General features: G+C 42.6%; 1 protein-coding gene across 2 annotated transcripts in view; it reads right to left on the bottom strand.

The window, feature by feature from the left end:
* Positions 1–1,268: 1,268 nt before the first annotated feature.
* The window catches only part of LOC106810606 (axin interactor, dorsalization-associated protein B-like), a 9,677-nt gene continuing 587 nt past the window's right edge, over positions 1,269–10,358 (bottom strand). The window contains exons 2-9 of one of the 2 annotated variants that reach the window (XM_014814012.1): positions 8,470–8,539; positions 8,170–8,278; positions 6,928–7,036; positions 6,641–6,723; positions 3,935–4,057; positions 3,401–3,523; positions 2,311–2,428; positions 1,269–1,678 (exon numbers count right to left, since the gene is read on the bottom strand). In XM_014814012.1, the coding sequence (XP_014669498.1) occupies positions 1,573–1,678; positions 2,311–2,428; positions 3,401–3,523; positions 3,935–4,057; positions 6,641–6,723; positions 6,928–7,036; positions 8,170–8,278; positions 8,470–8,539 (841 nt within the window). In that variant the 3' untranslated portion in view covers positions 1,269–1,572. The remainder of the gene's footprint in view (positions 1,679–2,310; positions 2,429–3,400; positions 3,524–3,934; positions 4,058–6,640; positions 6,724–6,927; positions 7,037–8,169; positions 8,279–8,469; positions 8,540–10,358) is intronic. The other variant, XM_014814013.1, reaches the window with a different exon arrangement.

Raw genomic sequence — 10,358 nt, 5'->3', positions numbered from 1 at the left:
ATTTATTTATATTTATTATATTAATTATATATTGATTTCTATAATTGATATTGAACAGAAAAATTGCCATGGCATAACAATTAACCCCAATTTGACGAAAAATAATACTGAAACGATGTTTGAATGTGTTAAATTACCTCAGACATTTCGTAAACCAATTGATAAAACAAGTAATTCGATAAAAGTTAGCCAGTTCCAGCAAATGGATATTTTGTATGTAATATTTCGCATCACGTCTCATTCATAGTGAGCCAGTCAAATCCGATTTCCGTCGGCTGTCGCATAGCTACTGTAGGATTAACAACATCTACGCATGCAACTTGTCATCGAATAATAATTTCGCGGTGAGCGCAAACCAGCTGCACGTCACTGTAGTTGTACGAGCACGCGCGCGCACGCGTAAACGCTCACACGTACGCACACGCGCACCCACAGGGGCGTAGCCCCCTAAAAAGTGTGTGTGTGGGGGGGTCTTATTACAACAGCAGTGGAACTTTATACTATCGAAACAGGAGGGGAATTTTTGAAAAGTTTATGGCTCCAGGTGCGATTTCCCAGCACTGAAATAGTATTTTTAGACATGAACTAATGGTTTTTGAGTAACCTTTCGTCACATAACTGACTTCTGGACCAGATTTCTGGTATTTCTCGATAATCTGGCAGTGTGAAAACTCACTTTTGACATTCATTCATTTGAGGTGATTTCGAGGATTGATTGTTACATGTGACTACGTGTCCTACCTACGCTTCGTGTGGTGTGTTCGTTACTGTCTGCGACCTTTGCTTTAATTATGCAGAATCTGTCATTCGAACTGTACGTACATGTTTGTATCCACCCACTAAAATTATAATATGGCTACTGCACTGTGAATGAATGTGTGCTGCACAAGGCTGCGAAGCAATCGATAATGAGGATCGACGGAACTTTTCATTGTTGCTAATTTTGTTAATTTTTCTTAATACTCTACGTACCACCACTGGTATTTGGAATTCGAAATAGGGTTTAAACAATTTTTTTTATACATTCGTGATTTGAGCGGAACTCCCGATCCCGCGGGAGAGAACCCCCCCCACCCCACCCCGGCTACGCCCCTGACCCACGCATGCACACACGCATGCACGCCTCTGTGTGTGTCAGCACGTATATAATATAATATATATTCTAATTGTATCATATTATATATATATATATATATATATATATAATGGCAGTTCGATGTGGAGTCGAGTTTTGTACCTTTTATGATTGACACTCCAAACAAAATTGGTCAACAAGTGACATGATGGTGTTACGTTTAATTACGATACTAGTTGAGTAATCTATTACAGCGTCTACTATTACAGCGTCCCACTCTGTTACCCTGTTCCTACATCTATACTCGCACAGATCATCCTACATTCCTACGTAATCACACAGGAGAAAATTAATTACTTAAGATATGAGAACTGCCGCAGCAATAATCTTCGTACTGACCTGAAACCGTGCAACAACGATCCGGTGGGTTTCCATGTCGGCAGTCACGTACGCTTCGGTGAAAGAATCCTGAATGGCTGCTGATCTATTCGCCTTGATTAGTTTGCCGGTGAATGGTGTAGACTGAGATTGAGGTTCAGATAGAGTGGCTTCGTCGTGAGCAGCTTGAGGTTTGAGCGGCGGTAGTTGGTCGGCTTTCTATAGCTGCGCGCACGTCAACGGACACAATGTCGGTGGTGAATTTCGACACGGTGCGCGATGGACGCAATGCAACGCGAAATCGACGCAATGCAACGCGCGATCGACGCGATGGAACGCGCGATCGACGCAATGCAACACAAAGCAACACGCGATCAACGCAAAGAAACACGCTCGCGCTCGTTATCGTTAGTTAACGTTACCGTTACTATCGGTTATTATATCGTTATTATATCGTTACCGTTAGTTATCGTTATCGTTATCGACCGCGTTAGTCGTAACACACCGCCTTGGACTAGAAAGCGCAGGCGTAACGTGCGCAAACGCACGCACGCACGCAAGCGCGCACGAATGCGTAAAAACGCGATCGAGTAAATGTATGCTAATACACGACCGCACGCACGCACGCGCGCGCGAGATACACGTTTTCGCTTACGTCAAACTCTCTTGATACGAATTGACGTATTAACGTCATTAATATGCGATTGTGCCACATGTGCGTCACTTCATAATAGCTCCAGCGGCTCATGCTGGATCACACTGATCATTGTATAGGTAATATCAGGAGTGAATAATAATCTGTTTTTATTCACTCCTGATATTATGAATATGGCAGCGAAAATCCCGCGATAACTTACAGCTCGATGACAACAGGTCCTTGCTTAATCTCATCGCTCTCCAGAAAGCTGAAGCACTTGACACTTTTCCTTTGTTTCTTTGGCTTAAAATGCTTCAGTTCAAAGAAGATGACAAAACCTGCGCGAATTTATAACAAGCTATTATAATAGCAGCCGATTAATATTATATATATCTTGCACGTGTGTTTAGTAATTTCAAGAAGGTATTCGGTACACACGATCATGCGCGACAATAAAAATATATATATATATATGCATATTGTGCGTGTGTGCGTGCAATATGTAGTGGATAAGCTGCACCTAATACATTCTAATAGTGTAATAGCGGGTACGTCTAACATCCCCTCCCCGCAATATAGTCAAAACAATTGTACGTATTACGAACAAAACCTGAAAACGTGAACGTTGTTTTGCACCTATAACCGGCAGGTCTGCGCATGTCCGTAATAATATAATCGTTAGGGGCGCTGGGAAATGTTTTAGAAATATTTAATGCGTTTAATGTAAATTTGCTGATGGCTAAATGTAGCTTGCTAATGCTATAACGGCAGATGGAGCGTAATTGTTGCAAATTAGTACGACGAGAAAAATATAGGTGACGAAGGCGCTTCTAATTGCTATATCGCCATTGACGTCAGACGCTTTTTGACGTCAGCCGCTTTTGCGTACCACGAGACGAACCGAGTTTTAATTTGTAAGATATTGATTCATAACTCGTGACTGGTACAGCACGATATAGCGTATTATACATTGTATGTTGCGATATGATACGTCCGACACCGTGAAAAAATGTGAAATATGTACATATGACGTCTGATGCACGTATATATATATATATATATATATTATGACATATATACCCTTGTCTTACCTTATCGCAAAAAGCAATAGTAGAAATATAATGCCGTAAACCCAGTGTGTAAATATTCTGACAAGAGCGACTGAATCCTGTCTACATGACATTTGATTGTGCCGCGGTGATTATTCGACACAAAGACACACGCGGTAGGAGCTTGCGACTTGACTACGACTCCCCACCATGTATAGGTGGGAATGATCGTCTGTGTTGCTGCGTAGAGTGGGGTCTCACCTGCTGGGAGATACTCGACGCATCTCTGAACTTCGACTGTCACGTGGAAATAGGCGAACGTCTCGTCTTTAGACAAAGCGACGGGAGTGTCCTGTATAGGCGTCATCGCAACGCCTAACTTATCTAGACACAGAGCGAGTATTATATTTTTAGACTAAACCATGCCTGTTCCCATAATACTCCCACTTATAACATCCGCTCGTTATAGGATATGGTCAGGTAACGATTCCACAAGGTAAAATCCAATAATGTCTGTCGCACACATCCATAACCATCTTCCTCGATATTATTATTATTATTATTATTATTATTATTATTATTATTTATTATTATTATGGTTATATATTGCTATTACGATTATTATTATTATTATTATTATTATTATTATTATTATTATGTTTTTTCTTGTGCGTTGAACATTTCATTCATTTGATATGCGAGAACGTAGACGATTGCCAAGTTTCAACTTCAGTAATCTTTACTGGGAGTGGCGCGCGCGCTTTTTCTGCGTGAATCGATCGTCTAGTTGCGCACCTCGCACGGAGACAGTCAGGTACGGATCGATCAGCTCGCTCGCGTTCTTAATTCCGATTTTCTCCACGTATATCGACAGGACCGTCTTTCCCGCCCGCAACGCAATGCGGGGAAGCAGGGTGCCTGCAAGCGAAGGTAAACATCGGCGAATTGTGTTTCGCAGGTACAGATAGATATATAATATATATATATATATCAGGGGTAGATAATGACAAATGACAAATTCCTACCTCACATGCACGTAAATGCTATCTAGTATATCGCGTTCCTGCCTTCGCACATCTGAGTGAGTATAGCGACGAACCAGAAGCTAACATGTGCGGATCGAGGTCGATCAATACGCTTGCATACACGTAATATCGCCGCGCCACAGTAGCAGCCAATGTCGCGTTAGAATCTTAGCGCCGCTGAGGTAGATTGAATGTCGGGGTGGCCAGGATTACGGCGTGCGGCGTGTGCAAGGTTTCGCAAAGGTGCGCTGAGTTATCGACAAGGGCATTGGTGCGAACGACTGACTGCGCCAAGTCACGTACGCAGGTTCTTAGCAACAAATCTTCATTGCTAACGTCGGATTCTATTAACGGTCTATTGCCTCTATTCTGTTCGAGCTACCGATTATATAGGTGGGAGGCACGCGCACTACAGCGAAATAGACGGTCTAGACTGAAACACTTCGGAATATAGGCTCAAATAGCCGGCCCAGATTCAAGCACATAGACTTCACTCAAGCGCATGGACAAAACTAAAACACATGACTGGGGCCCTAACACACGAACTAAGGCTCACTCAGACACATGTACTGAACATATTATACTGAAATAGGTGCTATACGTTCAAACACGCGTGCATGCTGGGATCAAACACTGACCACTGACTCGTGGAACCACAGTGAGATCTTGGAGTAATCGTTCTGATGACTGATGATCATGACTCCAAGGTGAGATGCATGTATCTCTACACGTCTGTATGTAATACACGTACTAATGCGTACATAAACAAGCATCGCACCGACGACAACTGTCCGTGCCTCTGACCCAGAGCAGTCAGTGATGAGGATGAAGGAAGAACGATCACTGAGTAGGGTTTCATATCCGTTTCGCGACAAATTGCCCTATACGAGGTGTAGAAAGGATGCACATGGTTAACCTCTCATTATACTGGCAACTCGTGTAAGTGACATTTGGATGCTATTCCTTCTTCACCACCTTTCTGTCTTTCTCTCTCTCGCTCTCTCACTGTATATCAGGGATTAATAATGACAAAATTATTATTTATGTTGCTCAGCTATTAACCCGCTGATATATATATATATATATACATATATGAGTATATATATATAATATATATAATAGTATACTTGCCCCCACAATGTGTCAGCTTCACGTATACGCGCCATGCTTTAACACGCACAACGCAACACGCACACGCACACGCACACGCACACAGACACACATAGCATACATACATACATGCACAGACAGCCCCCCCCCCCCACCACACGCACACAGCACACACACCACAAAACACAACACAAATTACACATACACACACCGCGCAGCCGCACACCGCACACACACGCACACGCACACACACTACGCACACAGACACACGCACCACACACACATGCCAGCATACACAACACACACGAACGCACGGCAAGCACGCACGCAACGCACGCACCACACACATACACATACACACCCACACACGCCATGCGCGCGCGACGCACGCACGCACACAAATAAACACACACGCGCACACACACACACACACACACGCACACGCACACGCACACGCACACGCACACGCACACGCACACGCACACGCACACGCACACGCACACATACCCGCGCGCTAGCACAAATATAGCGTTACTAGTCACACCAATACTCGTCATATATTTTCCGTGCTGAATATATATATCCGAACACATGTGCGGGTAAAGCCTTCTCATAGACCCCCACCTCCCCCATCCCAACGAAATTCAACAAATATGTGAATCGGTGCAAATGTGTGCCGACAGGCGTTATATTCAGCCGCTACAGTATATATATATATATTGTTATGGTCTAGCTGCTATAATCATTAGCGCGACAAACGCGCTGAAGAGAAGGCAAGAATGCACAGGTAAGAAGGTCGAAGGCGCATCAGGCTCTTCGTTATACATGCGAGAGACGAGATTGAAACCAGAGTCAGAAGCATGCAGAGTTCTAGATAAAACTTTCCCAAAATTTATCACCGCCCCCCTAAGTTATCGCTCTCTGCTACAAAATATTCACAAAAATACTTTGTTTACATCTGCTTTGCTTATTGTTGGACTTTTTGTGTGCGTTACTCCTGCGTTTAGATGCAGCGCCGAAGCAGAGAGTTATGATAAAAAAAACGTTGTTGCAATCATAACTGGTAAAAGCGGTAAAATTTAAAAAATGTGGTTTTTCTCTTTTCTCTTCACAATGCGGCAATATGGACGTGCACGTGCACACGCACGCACACCCAGACACTCGCGCATGCACGTATGGCAAAAGAACGAATGAACGAACGTACGAACGAAGGAGCAGTGAAACATTCACGTGAACGAATGAACGAACGAACGAACGAACGCACATAGGATTTACCCGAGTTTGTCGCCATTATCTCAGTAATAATTGTTTTTTAATAAAATCGCGATACATATACACAGGCAATATAGTAATATTAGATACAAACCTTGTAGTTTTCTAAGCTGCTCGCGATCAACAAATTCTCCTTCCTCGTCCAAGTGTCCTTCATCACCCACGGTTTCTTCAACACTGAAATTACCACACACCCATTTATAACAAGCAAAAATGCACAAATTAAATTTTAAGAGGAAAAACGAATCTGGATCTAGTCATGCAAACGGAGCGTGATATCCTTAATTTACACAGCCTACAGAGTTTAACAATTATGGTGGGTATGATTATGCTAAAATGTCTTATTATACATGACAAATAACTTTCATAATTGCTATTTACCCTTGAGATTTTAGCTCTTCTGTTGGGATCTCGCTGCTCATTAAAGGGATGCCAGCACCCTCTGGTGAGTATTCTCCAGTCGATGACAACGTCAGTTCAGCAAAAGCTGCTAGGTGCAAGAATTGTGCATTTTTGAAAGGGGATAAAGCAATCTCTCCCTATCGTTCGTTCTCCTGTCCAACTCTCTCTCGCATCTTATTTTCTTTATCCATCCTTTACTTTGTTTCTCTGTTTCTCTCTCACCCCTCTTTCTTGCTGCCCATCCAACCCTGCTCTCCCCCTAGCCCCTTTCTTGCTGCTCATTCACCCCTGTGCTCCCCCTCTCTTTCCCCTTAGTTTGGTTTCTTTCTGTTTCTCTTTCTCATTCTCCCTTAGTCTGTCTCTTCCTGTTTGCTCTTTCATCTCCTTCTCTGTTCGTGGCACTGTTTGACCATCTTTTCACACTCTCTCTCCCTCGCCCTCTTTCTATTTCCATTCTGTCTCATCTATATATTTTCTCTCTCAAGCCCTCAGAGGCATATATACGGAGCTACATTTTTCAGGACACTGCAAGCTATTAAAATTGATAGACCTCGCAACAAAAGGCCTATATAGACCTACTGTGAGCATACTTGCAGTGTGCAAACATCACGAAATGTTCTCATTGAGCCAGAAATGTACTCCGAAGATGACTATTTTTGAATAACTACATCGATGTAGTTTTGCCACAACGAAGTGCTAAATGACGCTAAATAGTATCCATACGCGCCAGCGCAAATAGTTCCTGGAAGGAAAATACTATATTTGTTTCCTGATTGCATATGTAATATAGATAACGATATATGATTTAAACAAATTTCAGAATTTTGTATTGAATAAACATATAATAATGAATTTTAACTTGTTTTATCATAGAAAAGAACTGTTAACGATCGCGCCGCTGTGTCCCGGATGTGTAACCATCACTGTGGTGCTACTTTCGTTTAGATTTTGAGAAGAAATATTATGAAAGGAGCAATACAAATGAGTTCTAGTGAATTTTTGCAACATAGACGAGCTCACAGTAGGCCTATATAAGCATTTAGCTGTGAGGTTAAGCAACTTTAATAGAATAAGTAAACTGTTTGTATTATATAATTTTAATTATAAAATTATAAGTTTAATTATTAGACTTTTTTTATAAATTAAATGATTTTTATAATTAAAAAGTTCCAACAGCGCTCAGTCAACATCAAACGTGTATGTTCTGAGCTGCCCACTGACCTTGCTGAAGTTTGACAATGCTACCCGTTTGTGTGCCGTAGTGAGAGCTAGGATCTTCTAGCTCCATACAACGTAGTTCCAGTTGAGCGAGAATATCCGATAGAATGTTCTAAATGGGGATACGAAATTGAATTATATATTTAGTTAGTTTGTTGGTTATTTGCAAGAAGAATCAAATACGAAGAATTACATAGAAGATATAGTTTTACACTTCACTGCTAAACCGAACACCATTTACTGTGGAATAACGTGTTGGCATTTCTTACAATGCAGTACAACTCTGTATATAACCTACGATACCTTTTCTTCGTGCCTACACACAGCTAGGTACCCGGGTCGCGCGACTTGCACATTTATGTCTTCGGCGAGCCTGCGATAAACGTAAAGAGTACATATAGTAAGTAATCTAGATAGCTGTAGTATAATTGTTTCCACGCTCATGCTTTCGTGTGATCAGACAAAACGACACTCAATCAGCGATTATCACTACAGATGAACCAGCAGCGCATGACCGAACCTACCTGATTTTATTTGCCGTAGTATACAATGGCAAAGCTCACACGCGCCACGAACATGCTACACTAATACATCTTCGACTAGTATAGCACCAGATCGGGTTCGTGGCATTACTTGCAGTTTATGCATAGGCAAGTAGGCCCCTATGTGCCGTGCGGGAAGAAGAACAACAAGAGCCGCAGAGCGTCTGGGCTGATCTGAGGTCTGTTGCTACGGTTATAAACGTAACATTTAAGTTGTGCGTAGTGACACCATTGTTAGGCGCAGATATGCAGATACGCAGTTGCGTACACATCATTTCAGCAACCTTCTGCATTCTGCATAATCTCCCAAATCCCATTGGTTGATACAAATCGAGTGCCTGAAACTCCTGTTTTATGGTGCATTGTGACACAAATCAATGTTTAACCCTCCTCTTGAGGGTCAAAAGGTTATCCGACACTTACTCTTCGCATTTCAGCGGAAAGTACATTTCATGGTCCTTTCAATAAAGCCATAAAAATGGTAGGTCACCACTGAAACAAAAGAGTTTTTCAATCGCTCCGTCAGACTATATGTCCTCAGAAAATGTCTAAAATCTGCCCTGTGCCTCATTGACCTTTGACCTGTGACCTCCAATTTCGGCACAGTGATGGCTTTTCCTACCATGATGCTATATACACCGACTATCGCGATCCTAGGTCGAGCCGTTTAGATTTGTGCCGCAATTCTGCATTTCCTCCCTATACCTTACTTGGAGGGAATGTTCCCCCTTCGTTTACACCTCTTGTCTTGACCTTTGACCCCCATCTTCGACATCCCAACTCGACGATCTGCAGCCGGATATCCGCGCGAAGCGCGAACAGCGCCACCTGGTGGCGCCATTACATCCAAATCGCTGCTCTGTATTTAGAACAATTTCACCGGTTATGTCAAATGGGCCTGTAATCGGTCAATTGAGGAGTTCTGGTGATTGCAGAAGCCTTTCGACTGTGCACGTAGGGCGAGAATAAATGCAATGGTCGTAATTGCTAATTTGTTTGGTTGGCGCGTTATGTTTTCGTGTAGAAAAGCGATTTATAATTTATTTAATTTCACGCCCTGAAGTTATTCTCGTACATATGCTGTCCCATAGATGGCGCGACGAGGCTCTCTTCGAGGGATGTTCCAAAGAATTTCCCACAGAAAGAACGGCGAATAGGCGTAGACTGCCCCGCGGTGGAAAGTTTCACACGCTGGACTAACTATAACTTTAGTGTAGCGAAAGATACTTCGCCTAATTAACGTCCGTACCAGTCTATCTGGAATCGTGACGTCCCAGTCTAATTCTCGCAGCCATCTTAGGACACGGCAAGCCTGACTGATTGATGGGTGTTTACACTGAGAATTGGCACTAGACGTTATGTGGAAATGCACCAGCCGTATATCTGTTATAACCCCACATGGTGTGATGTTTCGGATCATGACGTCATGCTACAACCATGTATATATCGCTGCACTCACGTAGTGTAGCGTCTGGAACTGTCGACCGGGATCAGGTATCCCGTAATCTGTGTAACTCTCTTATTCATGTTGTTTGTGCACGCAGCACAGCTATGTTGTAGTACTACTACTCCTGCTACTACTAGTACTACTACTATACGTCTATAGTATTACTTAGATTTCGTGTTTGTTTAGCATTATATTTTATTGAA

The sequence above is a fragment of the Priapulus caudatus genome, unplaced genomic scaffold (genome assembly GCF_000485595.1).
Source record: "Priapulus caudatus unplaced genomic scaffold, Priapulus_caudatus-5.0.1 Scaffold457, whole genome shotgun sequence".
In the NCBI taxonomy this organism is placed as follows: Eukaryota; Metazoa; Priapulida; class Priapulimorpha; order Priapulimorphida; family Priapulidae; genus Priapulus; species Priapulus caudatus.
Note: the sequence above shows the minus strand (reverse complement) of the source record. Positions and strands in the feature narration are given on the sequence as shown.